Source organism: Lepidochelys kempii, chromosome 8 (genome assembly GCF_965140265.1).
Source record: "Lepidochelys kempii isolate rLepKem1 chromosome 8, rLepKem1.hap2, whole genome shotgun sequence".
In the NCBI taxonomy this organism is placed as follows: domain Eukaryota; kingdom Metazoa; phylum Chordata; order Testudines; family Cheloniidae; genus Lepidochelys; species Lepidochelys kempii.
In genome coordinates, this window is record NC_133263.1 from 39,364,328 (window position 1) to 39,379,194 (window position 14,867).

The 14,867-nt window shown below is 55.5% G+C and overlaps 1 protein-coding gene across 8 annotated transcripts in view; it reads right to left on the minus strand.

Moving 5' to 3' along the window:
• The window catches only part of ARAP3 (ArfGAP with RhoGAP domain, ankyrin repeat and PH domain 3), a 77,091-nt gene extending 62,570 nt beyond the window's left edge, over positions 1–14,521 (minus strand). For 7 of the 8 annotated variants that reach the window (XM_073356187.1, XM_073356186.1, XM_073356185.1 and 4 more), the window contains exons 1-5: positions 14,397–14,521; positions 10,638–11,833; positions 7,726–7,775; positions 6,784–6,857; positions 6,380–6,456 (exon numbers count right to left, since the gene is read on the minus strand). In XM_073356187.1, the coding sequence (XP_073212288.1) occupies positions 6,380–6,456; positions 6,784–6,857; positions 7,726–7,775; positions 10,638–11,794 (1,358 nt within the window). In that variant the 5' untranslated portion in view covers positions 11,795–11,833; positions 14,397–14,521. The remainder of the gene's footprint in view (positions 1–6,379; positions 6,457–6,783; positions 6,858–7,725; positions 7,776–10,637; positions 11,834–14,396) is intronic. The other variant, XM_073356183.1, reaches the window with a different exon arrangement.
• Positions 14,522–14,867: the final 346 nt, after the last annotated feature.

Here is a 14,867-nt window from a genome sequence, read left to right on the forward strand (position 1 = left end):
TGGCTGCAGTTCCCCGTTCCCGAAATCAACAGTGGAGAATTCAACAGAAACCATTGACATCTACAATTTGTTCTTCAGAAAGAACAATCAACAGAGAAAACACTACAAATGATAAACGCAGAACAAGAAGGCGGGTCAAGGATTCCAAAGTGACCATAGCTAGTCGTTGCAACTAATGGACAGCCAGCTGACCAAGTTGTTACATGTTCGGGTATTGTAATTAGAAAACCAGCACAATTCAGACACACTTAACAGACAAACTTCAAAGACAGCATAAATATTGTAAATGGTGGAATATAGGACTTAAAGTGGGAGATGTGACGGAATGCTAAACTGTATTATACTGTTCAGCCTGTAGGTGGCAGTATGTAAAATACTGTATTTAAACTGGTTTCAGAGTAACAGCCGTGTTAGTCTGTATTCGCAAAAAGAAAAGGAGTACTTGTGGCACCTTAGAGACTAACCAATTTATCTGAGCATAAGCTTTCGGGAACTACAGCTCACTTCATCGGATGCATACTGTGGAAACTGCAGAAGACATTATATACACAGAGACCATGAAACAATACCTCCTCCCACCCCACGCTCCTGCTGGTAATAGCTTATCTAAAGTGATCACTCTCCTTACAATGTGTATGATAATCAAGGTGGGCCATTTCCAGCACAAATCCAGGTTTTCTCACCCTCTGCCCCCCCCCCCCATACACAAACTCACTCTCCTGCTGGTAATAGCCCATCCAAAGTGACCACTCTCTTTACAATGTGTATGATAATCAAGGTGGGCCATTTCCAGCACAAATCCAGGTTTTCTCACCCCCCCCCAACTCACTCTCCTGCTGGTAATAGCTCATCCAAACTGACCACTCTCCTTACAATGCGCATGATAATCAAGGTGGGCCATTTCCATCATAAATCCAAGTTTAACCAGAACGTGGGGGGGGGGGGGGCGAGAGGTAGGAAAAAACAAGGGGAAATAGGCTACCTTGCATAATGACTTAGCCACTCCCAGTCTCTATTGAAGCCTAAATAAATAGGTTTCAGAGTAACAGCCGTGTTAGTCTGTATTCGCAAAAAGAAAAGGAGTACTTGTGGCACCTTAGAGACTAACCAATTTATTTGAGCATGAGCTTTCATGAGCTACAGCTCACTTCATCGGATGCATGCCGTGGAAACTGTAGCAGACTTTACATATACACAGAGAATATGAAAAAATACCTCCTCCCACCCCACTGTCCAGCTGGTAATAGCTTATCTAAAGTGATCATCAGGTTGGGCCATTTCCAGCACAAATCCAGGTTTTCTCACCCTCCACCCCCCCACACAAATTCACTCTCCTGCTGGTGATAGCCCATCCAAAGTGACAACTCTTTACACAATGTGCATGATAATCAAGTTGAGCCATTTCCTGCACAAATCCAGGTTCTCTCACCCCCTCACCCCCCTCCCAAAAACCACACACACAAACTCACTATCCTGCTGGTAAATAAATAGTATCCGATTTGCAAATTAATTCCAATTCAGCAGTTTCTCCAGAGAGAACTGGAATTGGAATTTCTCCAAATGCTGAAGTGGAATTCATTTGCAAATTGGATACTATTAATTTAGGCTTAAATAGAGACTGGGAGTGGCTAAGTCATTATGCAAGGTAGCCTATTTCCCCTTGTTTTTTCCTCCCCCCTCCCCCCCCAAGAAAAAATTCTTTTTGTATTTAAACTAACCTTAGTCAGATCTGGGAAAGCATTACAGGATCTTATGATGAACCCAGCTGGTGTGTACAAGTAAGCTCTGTAGCCACTCCAGATCTGGTAGAGAAGAACATGACACCCTCCAACCTCCATCCACCTCAAGTAAAGTCTGTGGGGGGGTGGGGGTGGGGTAGATCATCTGCTAAATCTGACCAATTTTCAGAGTAACAGCCGTGTTAGTCTGTATTCTCAAAAAGAAAAGGAGTACTTGTGGCACCTGAGAGACTAACAAATTTATTTGAGCACAAGCATCCAATGAAGTGAGCTGTAGCTCACAAAAGCTTATGCTCAAATAAATTTATTAGTCTCTAAGGTGCCACAAGTACTCCTTTTCTTTTTGCGGATACAGACTAACACGGCTGCTACTCTGAAACCTGTTAATCTGCTTATGAGACCCTGGCACCCATTGATCAGCTAAACCATACTCATGCAGTAGTAACTCCCTAGGACTCAGGGGTTCTCACTGTTACACACTGTGTGTACCTGGCACTAAATGAGGGCAGCAGATCTTCAACTTAGATTCTTCTGTTCCAAAGGCACAGGCCCCTAATTCTTGAGCTGTAGGATAGCTTTCATTGGTTAATGGCTGGCTATAGGGAGCTGATGACATGCAGCCTTTGACACCATCCAGTACTAGCTGGTTCATTACCACACACATATTTGTGGCCATGTACATAGTCATCTCCTCCATGTAAAGAACATAAGACAAGACCGCTCTGATGATTGGAGGCCATGACAAATCATCTCATCTTTGTTCTTTTGATTATTGTTTATGTCACCAAGGCTCTTTGATCCCACATGTACCTAGCACATTCCTCTCTATATATTTTAAAATATAATCACCCAGCTTCAAGGACACGGACAGAGTCAATACTAGACACTGAGTCTCCCTATGCCGCTCAACATCAAGGAGTATCGAAATAACTCTGCTCCAAATACTGAACATATTCATGGGGGCTTCCCTCACAGCACTAGCTCAGAGAGGGAGAAATTCACCCCTGTGCAGAGACCAGCATGAAGAGGACGTAAATGAAGCCAAAGTGCGGCACAGATCTTGGACTGGCCTGGGCCACAAAGTTTTAAGCCGGAAATGAACATTCACCACTTTCCAGGTGTCTGGGTCTTGGGTGTATCACTGCAGAGATTTAGGTAAAAAGCAGTGACTTGGCTTCATAGAATCATAGAATATCAGGATTGGAAGGGACCTCAGGAGGTCATCTAGTCCAACCCCCTGCTCAAAGCAGGACCAATCCCCAACTAAATCATCCCAGCCAGGGCTTTGTCAAGCCTGACCTTAAAAATCTCTAAGGAAGGAGATTCTACCACCTCCCTAGGTAACGCATTCCAGTGCTTCACCACCCTCCTAGTGAAATAGTGTGTCCTAATATCCAACCTAAACCTCCCCCACTGCAACTTGAGACCATTACTCCTCGTTCTGTCATCTGCTACCACTGAGAACAGTCTAGATCCATCCTCTTTGGAACCCCCTTTCAGGTAGTTGAAAGCAGCTATCAAATCCCCCCTCATTCTTCTCTTCCACAGACTAAACAATCCCAGTTCCCTCAGCCTCTCCTCATAAGTCATGTGTTCCAGTCCCCTAATCATTTTTGTTGCCCTCCGCTGGACTCTTTCCAATTTTTCCACATCCTTCTTGTAGTGTGGGGCCCAAAACTGGACACAGTACTCCAGATGAGGCCTCACCAATGTCAAATAGAGGGGAACGATCACGTCCCTCGATCTGCTGGCAATGCCCCTACTTATACATCCCAAAATGCCATTGGCCTTCTTGGCAACAACAGCACACTGTTGACTCATATCCAGCTTCTCGTCCACTGTAACCCCTAGGTCCTTTTCTGTAGAACTGCTGCCTAGCCATTCGGTCCCTAGTCTGTAGCAGTGCATGGGATTCTTCCGTCCTAAGTGCAGGACTCTGCACTTGTCCTAGTTGAAGCTCATCAGATTTCTTTTGGCCCAATCCTCTAATGCATCTAGGGCCCTCTGTATCCTATCCCTACCCTCCAGCATATCTACCTCTCCTCCCAGTTTAGTGTCATCTGCAAACTTGCTGAGGGTGCAATCCACACCATCCTCCAGATCATTAATGAAGATATTGAACAAAACCAGCCCAAGGACCGACCCTTGGGGCACTCTACTTGATACCAGCTGCCTACTAGACGTGGAGCCATTGATCACTACCCTCTGAGCCCGACAATCTAGCCAGCTTTCTATCCACCTTATTATAGTCCATTCATCCAGCCCATACTTCTTTAACTTGCTGGCAAGAATACTGTGGGAGACTGTGTCAAAAGCTTTGCTAAAGTCAAGGAACAACACGTCCACTGCTTTCCCCTCATCCACAGAGCCAGTTACCTCGTCATAGAAGGCAATTAGATTAGTCAGGCATGACTTGCCCTTGGTGAATCCATGCTGACTGTTCCTGATCACTTTCCTCTCCTCTAAATGCTTCAGAATCGATTCCTTGAGGACCTGCTCCATGGTTTTTCCAGGCACTGATTTTTCCAGGTTCTGTTAGCAGGGCAGGACAATGACCTGGTGTTTGCTAAATGAATCAATGGGAAAAGCCTTTTTTTTTTGCCATGCTAAGGGGCTACCAGAAGTAAAGGAAAGTTAATTTAAAAATAAGTATTGGATAGTGAACCTTTAAATTCTGCTGGGATTTACCTGGTGCGGGAGGGGCTAATTTAAACTCCTGAGACTTTCTGATGCGCCGAGGGAGAGAAGTGGATTTCTGAATGGGAAGATACGGTTGGCTAAGTAAATTCTACAGAAAGCAGCATTGCCTCGATCTAGTTAACAAATGAAGGTGTGATTCTCCGACAGAAGAGCTGAGGGGAAATAAGAGCTGGTAACAAGCAACAGTGATACCCATGAAGGAGAAAAATGAAAAAAAATCTAATGTCTGTGAGAATCATTTTAATCTGATCTGAGTCCCAAAGATTGAAATGTTCTAATCATAATTGTGCGGATTTTGCATGGTGTCACAGGGCAGTTACTACATGGTAGTTTGCAGAGTTACTGTTATTCCTAAAATAATTAACAGATTTACGTGCTGTGACTGAGTGGGCATATTTTTATGAGTCCTGTTTGTGCCTCAGTTTCCCCTATGTACTGCACTGTTACCAAATGAGTGGAAGGGGACTGTTTGCTCTCAGGGCAGGTTGACACATACAGGTGTGGGTGTCACCTACTGTCTGGGCTTTAGTCTCCATATGAAGGGAGCATCTGAGAAGGCAGTGGCAAATCCAATCACTAGGACGTTGGCACCTAGCAACCAACAACCCAGAGGGGAGATGGATTTCCATGCCTCTCCTTAGGTAACATGCACAACAATCCCTCAAGTTGGGATCAAAAGACTGGAGAGATGGGGAATAAGAGCTGGCTGCTGTAAGGAGTCAGGGCTCCCAACTGGTATCTGAGGAAGGAGATCAGACAAAGGGACAGACCAAGCTTGAACCAAGGGGTTCCCTACAGCTTGGCTGGGCTCTAGGCTGACCAGAATGGACTATGTGTTAACCTTCATTTCTCTGTACTACCATAAGGCCTTTCTGTGCTGTGTGCCAGTTAACAAGAAAACCCGACTGTGTCGACAGCACTGGGTGAGCGTCACTGCCAATGCTGGGCGAGGTGCATTGATCTCTGCAGAGAGGACAGGTCTCCATTGGGGTCGTCTCAGTTGGACTCGCTGAGCAGAGCTCATGGGGTGCAGCAGGGGGGCTGGAGCCCCAGAGGTCCAGTCTGAGGAGACAGTGAAGCCACGTGGCTGATCGTGGGAGAAGAGTGAGACCCCAGGGGTCTGGGACACTGAGGGGTTCCTCCTAGACACTGTTACACAGCTGGGAGTGTAGCCCCAACCCTGCGGATCCGTGACATGCCCATGCTGTGCTCAGAGCGTGAGTGATGTCATTTTGAGAAAACTAAATCCTCTGCATTTTATACATAAGAGCCTGAATCAGGACTTCAAGTGCAAACTTCAACCCTACTCTGAGGTCGCGATCGATGCTTCTGCCTCTACATTCGGCCCCAGCCCCCTGCAGCTACCATCACCCTGGCACAGGCCACCTGCAAGCCAGCATGAAGCTCAGGAGGAGCGCGCTGAGGACACTAACAATGGCTGAGAGGAAAAACGCGTGTGACACCCAACCAACCCCTGGAGCATCTGGCTAGCCAGGGAACAGCTTCCCTGCAGAATCCTCTGTGAGCATGTGGTCCCTCTGAGCTGCAGTGCCATGCCTTGCCAGGAGTACTGCTCTGCCCTGTACATACCAGGGGCTGCTGGTGCATGGCATGGCACGACTGTCTCACCCCAGCTAATGGTGAGAGAAGGAGCACATCCAGCTGCAAGGGACATACAACAAACACCAGTTCCAGCCTCGCCCACCTTGGCATCCCCACCTGCTCCTCCATGCAGCCAGGTTCTCCCCACACACGGAAGGAGCAACTCCCTCAGTCAAACCAGACTGACCCTGGCTTTCCTTGCCCTCTATTGCCCCAGCAGCAGACACCTCTCCCCAAAGCCTGGAAACTACCATCCAACCTGCTTCTCCTGCCCCCTGGGAGCATAGAGGCTCCATGGAGCAGGTTTGGGGCCAGGGGCTATGGACAGTGGTGCTTACCTGGGCCTCTCTCTCTCCAGCTCTGGGAAGTGCTCTGGCACCGCTTCACAGTCTGGCACAGCGGGGGTCCCTGTGCTCTGAAGGAAGACCCTGGTGAGAGCTCTGCTCCATAGCTCTGTCTGCCCAGGCCACCCGCCCCTCAACCTCAGGCCTCCTTGGACTGCCTTCCCCTGCATCAGCCAGTGCCCAGGAGCCAGGGCCTACCACCACCCCATCACCTGGCTCTGCCAGGGCCTGCACTCTGCTGAGCAGCCGAGGCCCGTGGTCCAGCACACACTGCTGCGAGGTGCAGCCAGAGGGAGCGGAAGCCGGAGCGTGGCCTCACTCCTATTTCATCCAGACTCGAGGCAGGAGCTGGGCCCAAACATCCCCGCCCTCCAGCCTGCACCCTTGGTGGCCCTCACCTTCTGCTCCCAGGCAGGGAGCCCACGTCCAAACACGGCCTCACAGTAGGGACTGATGGGGTCCTCGGCAGGCTCTGCGGGCACAGACACAGCAGGAGAGGCAGTGAGCTGCCAGTCAGAGCTCTGCTGGAGATGAGGGGCTGGGGGCCCAGGGGGGATGGGGATGGGGATGGGGTGGGGGCCCCGCAAGAGCAGGAGAAACCCCCCTTGTGACTCTATCCCTCAGCACTTGGGCACTGCTGTGGGAGGCAGGAGGGCCTGGCGTGGGACACAGGGCACGCCGTTCACCCCCCGGATGTCCCTGACGCCAGCAGCTCTCACAGGAGCACAGCCCAGCATTGGGGGCAGCGCCGCCTACCCTCAGCGCTTCCCAGCGGGGCGGTCCAGGCATGTGTCTGGGGACAAGCCCCTTGCTAGACAGAGAACCCAGGAGTCACCCTCCGGACTGGACAGAGGCCGCCATGGAAGCAGACACCACTGGGTGGGTTCTGGGGGGCTGGCAGCTTCCAAAACCATAGAAAGACACAGACCCCAGCAACTTCCCTTTGCTCTAGCAGTGCCCTCACCCCCATCCATGTATGGGCACCAAACCCCCATTCTAACAATGCCCCACCACCAAACCCCTATGGGCCTCAACTCCTCGCATTCTAGCCATGCCCCCCATGGGCCTCAACGCCCACCCAGCCCTAGCAGTGCCCCAGCCCCCATATGAGCTCCCAACCCCTCCCTACCCCATTCCCCTATTGCCCACTCCATCAATGCCCCACCCCACCATCCCTGTATGGGCCTCAATCCCCTCCTACTCTACTAATGCCCCCAAAAGGGCCAACCCCCCAACTCTATTCATGCCCCTGCACCACCCCCATCCCCGGGAGGAGGCGACACGGGGGCCTTCAGGGGGACAGGCTGTGCACGTAGAGCGCCACAGCCCCCAGCTCTCACCTGGCCTCTGTGGGATGGGGGGCAGGTCCAGGCTGGGCCATCTGGGAGAGCTAGGAGAGCAGAGGAAACACGTCAGAGCCTCGGGCAGCAGGGTTACCACCTGGCACCCTCTAGAGTGGGGTCTGCGCTTGGGGCAACCCTGCCCGGGATGCGCTGCCCAGACAGGGAGCAGCAAGGCAGCGTGGGCCAGAGGAAGGCCCAGTACTGGGCTCGGGGGAGGGAGCTGTGGAGCCTGGTGCAGAGTGCTACTCAGTGTCTACAGGGAAATCTCCCAGGGTGAGGGGAGGGCTCCAGCCTCACAGCCGGCAGGGCCCTTGGGAGAAGGGCTGGCGCTTGCACCCGCTGTCTTCCCCCAGCCTCTGATTGCACAGGCCGGGCTGGCGGTGGAGGGGCTTCCTGGTTCCTGCCATGGGAGCAGGGCTGCTCCCCTCCTCAGTGCCACCACGGGGGAGCCTGCGACTGGAAGGAGTGCTCCCCTCCCCAGTGCTGCCACGGGGGAACCTGAGACTGGCGGGGAGCTGCTCCCCTCCCCGGCACAGCCACGGGGAAGCCTGTGACGGGGGCTTGGGTTTGAAGGCTTCTTTCTCCCGGATTTCCCATCAATCCTAGACTGCAACGAGGGTTGTCTGGAGGGCAGGGCCTTGGCCTGTCCAGACAGCCCCCTCCCCCACCCCACCTCCAGCTTTACTTTCCTAGCTCTCCAGTGGGATCAGGCCATTACTGCTGCCCACACCCGAGGCCTGGCACTGATGCTTCAGATTCCCTCCCCTGGTGGGCCTGCCCCAGCCACCCAGCTGTTGGCCACCAGCTCTAAATCATCAGCCAGGCCTTCTGATGCAGCAGCCTGGTGCTGCCTGCCCCATCTCACCCCACTCTACCCAGCCCAGCACTGCCCACTCTCCACGGCACAGTAAGGCACAGGCAGGCTCCCTGCAGACGAGCCCTGGGCTCCTCCTAAGCCCCAGGCAGTGTGCCAGCTGCCAGGAGGGCACGTGCATGCTGCATCGGGACTGTAGGTAAAGGCATTCCCCAACTAGCTGTGATCTAGCTAGACAATTGCAGTGTGGCCATGGCAACCCGGGCAGCAGCATGGGTGAGCCACCAGAATATGCATGCAGGGTGCTGGGCAGTACTGGACCCAGACAGCTGGCCCACTATTCCACCACAGCTACACTGCTATTCCCAGGGAGCAAGCTCCATCTCAGCTAGCGTGGGCAGGGGAACACACCCAGGAGGCAGAGCCTGTGTCCCCAGGTGAGCGAGGAGGGGACCGGGCATGGAGCAAGGACTGAGGGAGATGACGAGAGTCCTACCAAATTCACGGTCCATTTTGGTCAAATTCACAGTCACAGGATTTTTTAAATCGTTGATTTCAGCCATTTAAATCTGAAATTTCACAGTGTTGTAATTGTAGGGTTCCTGACCCAAAAAGGAGTTGTGGGGGTGTTGCAAGGTTATTTTAGGCAGTGAGGGTTGTGGTACTGCTACCCTCACTTCTGCGCTGCGGCTGGCGGCGGTGCTGCCTCCAGAGCTGGGCAGCTGGAGAGCGGTGGCTGCTGGCCGGGAGCCCAGCTTTGAAGGCAGCACCGCCGCCAGCAGCAGCGCTGAAGTAAGGATGGCATGGTATGGTATTACCACCCTTACTTCTGCGCTGCTGACTGCAGACGTGGCCCTCAGTCAGCAGCCGCCACTTTCCAGCAGACCAGCTCTGAAGGCAGCAGTGCAGAAGTAAGGGTGGCAATACTGCAATCCCTGTAAAATAACCTTGTGACCCCCTCCTCCCCCGTAACTCCCTTTTGGTTCAGGACCCCCAATTTGAGAAACGCTAGTCTCCCCCCAAAATCAGAATAGTATAGGGTAAAAGCACACACAAGACCAGATTTCACGGGGAGAGACCAAATTTCATGGGCTGTGATGTGTTTTTCATGGTCATGAATTTGGTAGGGCTCTAGAGATGACCCAGCCCTCCCCATCCTGCCACAGCCCCTGCACTATGACCTGACCATGGGACCCTGAGCCCTCCCCAACCTGGTCCGGCCCCTTGCACTGTGACCCAGTCACTGGGCCCTGAGCCCTCCCCAGCCTGGCCCCTGCACTGTGACAAAGCCACGGGCCCTGAGTCTTCCCCAGTCCCCTGTGCTGTGACCCGGCCATGGGCCCGGATCCCTCCCCAGCTTGGCCCCCTGCACTGTCACCTGGCCACATGACCCCGAGCCCTCCCCAGCCCCCTGTGCATTGACCTGGCCACTGGACCCTGAGCCCTCCCCTGCCTGGCCCAGCCCCCTGCGCTGTGACCCAGTCAGGGCCCTGAGCCCTCCCCAGGTGGGTCCCTGAGCTGTGACCTGCAGGCACAGTTCCTTCCTCTTTTAACCTCTAGTAACTGGATCCTGGAACAACAGCAATGCTGCCCACTAGCCACAGGAACCTCCACTGCTCCTGAGCCAGCCCCAAAGTAACCTCAGCAAGTCTCCTTCTGCCTAGAGGCCCGCAAGACCCAGCAGATCCCTTCCTCAGGGCGTAATCTGCGCTCAGGGCCCAGCACTAGCCTGTCCCCCAAGGCGTGAGAGATCCTGGCCTGGCTCATCCATGCTGTGCGCCTTGCCGCAGGGCTCTCCTCATTTCTGACCTCAGCACAGAGGAGTGCTGTGAAAGGGGCTTTGTTAGGGTCCATGCACACCCTCCACCCCCTTCCAGAGGGTTGGGAGCTGCAGTGAAACGGGGCCTGGGGCTGTCATTTAAGCCAGATGGTTGCACTGCTGGACAAGGCTCTAAGAGGAGACCTAAGCAATGTCTACAGGAAACATGAGGCGCACAGCAGGAGTTCGGCCTGCCCTGCCCTGCCTGAGCTCTGCCCCTTTTCCTGCTTCCAGGTAGAGGGCAGACCGTGGTGCTAGGAGCAGGCTCACACTTACTCAGGCTTCTCTGCTGGTGTGGTCCCTTGCTGCGCGGCTGAGTCCAGTGGCCGTGGGGTAGGTCGGTTCCTCGCAGGCTCCTCATCCCCTGAATACCCAGCTGGTTGTGAAGGGGGCTCTAGTCCCTCATAAATGATATTCGAAACCATCTCCATCCTGCCCCATGCAGAGGCTGGCTGGGAGGGGGCGCCCGGGGCTGGCGAAGGCTCTCTTTGCGCGCTGGCAGCAGGGCTGGTTGGAGCAGACCGTGGGAAGCTGCACAGCGAGTGGCTCATCCCTGGGCTTGCGGGGCTGCAATCAGCTGGCTGGATCCCATGGCCGAGGCATGGAGAGACACCGGGGATGGAAGGGGAGGATTTTCCACACCCAGCCTGGATCTCCACATTATCCAAACCCACTTCAGCCACCCCAGCCCGTGGTGCTGGCATAGGCTCCAGAGCACTCTCCCTACCCACAGGCTGGGGGGCCTGAGGGCCTGCTAAGCCTCTCTCTCCTGAGCCGGCCTGCTGCTCCAGGGTGAACTCCGAGCGCCCAAGATCCATGGAGCTTTCCCCTGGCACAAACCCCTCGTGTACAATGAAAGCAGCAGAAGGCCCCTCACAGCCAGGTTTGCGTGTTGGCACCGATGTCCGTGCCAGCGGCGTGGGCACCAGGCCCTGCTCTGGCCTCACTGCTCGGCTAGGGCGTTGGAAGAACGTCCTGGGCTTGGGTACCGGCTTGGCAACGGGTGGAGCAGGCTCCCTCTCCAGAGATTGGTTTTGGCTGGGGCCAGCTGAGCACTGGTAGTTCCCAAGCCCATCAATGGCTGCTACTGGGGCTCCATTAGCAGTACTTGTACCATTGTTCTCCTTGCCTGCTTGGCACACTCTGGGCACTTCCAGGGGCTCTGTACATGTGCCAGGCTTGGCACAGGCATCTCCTGCCACGGGCCTGCCTTTGTCTTGCACCAACAGCTGCGTCTGCTGCACCAGACTCAGGATCCTTTTGCGGTGCCCAGTGGCAGTGATGCCGATCCGCTGCAGGTCCTCGTTACCCAGGGAGACAGCATCTCTGGTCACTTGGTACCCATGCTGCTTAAAGGTTTCCTGGTATCTCTCCAAATGGATGGTGGCCAGCCAATCAGCGATGTCACAGTCGGCGTCGCACGGGGAGAACATGGCCTGCGGACCCCCACCAGGGGACTGTCAAGCCATCATCTGAGGAAAGAGAAGAGAGAGGTTGCCTGAGGAGACAGGAGGAGATGGCAGTGCCACAGAATAGCCAGAAGGCCCAGTGCTTGGAAGAGCCTGTAGGATCCATGCCCACTCCAGCGCTTTGCTAGGACACCCCTCTGAGCTCTGACTGCTCTGCTCCCAGCTCCGTTAGAACCTGCCATGGGCAGTCAGTCACTCACATGGGCAGTCAGTCACTCGCTGCCAGAGGGTGTGAGTGCTCTGAGCAAGGGTCGGAGCATCAATTGCCAAACCCTGCCCCAAGCCTTCAAACCCTGACCCCCCTTTCATCTGAGAGGTCACGACCCCAGCCTAGGCAGGAACCGTCCCTCGCAGGCTGTGAGGGTCTCACACAAACACAGGCTTCCAGCTCCCGAGACAGAGCTGACTCGATTAGACATGGGGTTGTCCCTGGCCAGACAAAAGCAAGCCCTGTCAATGGGCATCACTGACTCCATCCCTGCTAGCCCCTCCTCAGGCAAGTCAGACAGAGGAGCCAGTGCCTGACTCCGGCTGGGATTTGTGCTTTGCTGGTAGGGAGGATATTGGGCCATTTGCTGTATCCAGAATCTCAGCCCATCCCTTGAGCAGGGGGACCAGGGAACTCAGATACCCATGGTGCAGCTGCCCCCCCCCCCCGGGGACGGTTCTCTGATGCTGGCTGGCTTGGGGAGGGCTCTGCTCTGCTACTGGAAGGATAGCATCAGAATCTCCCTGACGGTAGGGAGGGCATGGGAGAGGTCAGCATGACTCATAGGCAAGCCCAGGGAGACAGCATCTGGGACACAGCCCCCAGCCACACGCATTCCAGGCAGACAGGCTCCCAGCTGTGCTCCCCACACTGCCTGGGGAGATTGCCCACGCAGCTTGGAGGGGCAGCCCCTCTCCCTTCGGATAAGGGCCTCTCTCAGATACCTTGGGACTCCGCAGGACTGGGGCCTGCGTGTCTGTGCAGCACCCAGCATGACGGGGCCCTGATCCTGCTTGGGGCTTCCATAACACAAACCATAATAACACCAGCTCTCCTCCGCCCCCAGCTCAGGGCTGCCAGCAGAGCTCCCTCCATCCAAGGTCCCAGGACAAAGCTCAGGAGCCCTGTCTGCAGCACGATGAGGTTGCTGTGAGGTCCTTTTCCCATGAATCATACTGCTCTGTATCAAGCCAGCTGCGCTGACTCCACAGCCACCAGCAGGGTTTCCAGTTCCTCCATTTCCCCCTATTGTTCAGGGCAGACTTCCTTCCTTCCTGCCGCTCACATTCTCCCACGCAGCCCCCTCCCGCCTCCCCGGAGCCCTGTCGTCCATGCACTGGGAATGTGCGGCGCTGGGAATGGGTAGGTGCGCCTCTGTGCACAAGTGTGCACTGGTGTGTCTGCGATCATGTGATGTGTGAGGCTGTGAGAGTCTGTTGGTGTCCGCAGCAGCTTGGTGCAGATGTATTTGTGTGTGTGCAGTTGTGGTGAGAACAGAGGATACATTAATCTGTCCAGAACCAATTAGCTAAAAAACGTGGTATGCCAATTAACCTGGAAAGCTCTCCCTGTCACAAGCAGGAAGCACAGCTGTTTACGTGTAGGACCTACACTAAATGCCATGAATGTTTTTAATGCCATTCAGTTTTGGAAAAGTGCCCAGGCTAGAGCAGGCCTTTACATCAGTGGGAACATTTGCCACGACCCAGGCTGCACAGGCACTCAACCATCTGGACCTTCGCTGGCAGGCCCACTTCTGCAGTATGGAAAAGGAAACCTAGTCTGCGGAGGTGGGGCAGTAGCAAAGCAGGGTCCCAGGCCTGCCTGTGGCTTTATAATCGCACCTTCCTAACAAAACAGCCGCTCTCTCCTCTGTCAGCGGAGGAGGGCCCCAAACAACAACTAGGCAGAGACTGAGCAGGGCAACGGCGATCCGGCCAAGCAGCCATGGGGACCAGAAAAGAAATATTTACCTGTAGGAAGCCCCCTCCCTGCCATACCAGGCACCAGAGGGCACTGGCTGGCAGAGCCGGGGGTTTCTCAGCCACCCAGTACCAGGTGCCAGGGGGCATTGGTTGGCAGGGGGGATTCTCAGCCCCCTGTACCAGGCACTAGGGGGCATTGAGTGGTGGGGGGTTCTCAGGCCCCCTAGTACCAAGTGCTAGGGTGCATAGACTGGGGTGGGTTCTCAGATCCCTGGTACCAGGGTGAATTGGCGGTGGGGAGGAGAGAGGAGAGTGCACTGGAAGCTGACTGCCTCTGCCAACTATCCAACTGAAAGAGAAGGCTTCCTGCAGACCGGAGAACAGAACCCCCCGCCCCTGGCCCGGCTACCCGAGCCCACGGAAACCCAAGCGGGAAGCGATCCGCGCCAGTCACCGCTCCCGGCCGTTAACTCTGGAGCCGAGCGATGTCGAGTCCGAGGATAGCCGCCCCGTTCGCGCTGTCAAAGCCGAGCCCCAAAGGGGAGCCGAGTCGGCCCGGCCCCGCGGACCCCTCCGCGCGGCCGGCCCTGCCTGGCAGAGCCGCTGCCGCGGGCGGTGCCCTGCGCCCCGTCCAGTCCCCTGAGCCCCTCACCTCTCGCCCTGCAGCGCCGTCCGCTGTGGCCAGCGCGGCCGCCAGCCCGGGCCGCTCCTCGGGCACAGGTCTCTGCGCCGCTCCCCGGGCTCAGAAGAACTGCGGCTGGGGCTCGACAGCGGGACGCGACTAAGCGCCCTCCCCCGGCCGGCCGGCCCCTCCCCTCCCCTCCCCTCCCCTCGCCGGCACTTCCTCGCCATCCACCGGCTCCTGTACCCCTGCCCCCACCCCGCACTGCCCTTGCCCCCTGCCCTGGCACTGCCCCCTGCCCCCCCATCACCCCTGCCCCCTCCCTCCCTGGCCACTACCCCTGCCCCCCCTGCATTGTCCTGCCTCCCTCCCTCCCTTACCACTGCCCCCTGCCCCCCCTGCATTTCCCCTCCCTCTCCCTTTCTGGGCACTGCCCCCCACCCCACCCCTGTATTGCCCCTGCCCCCTCCCTCCCTGGGCACAATCCCCTGCATTGCCCCT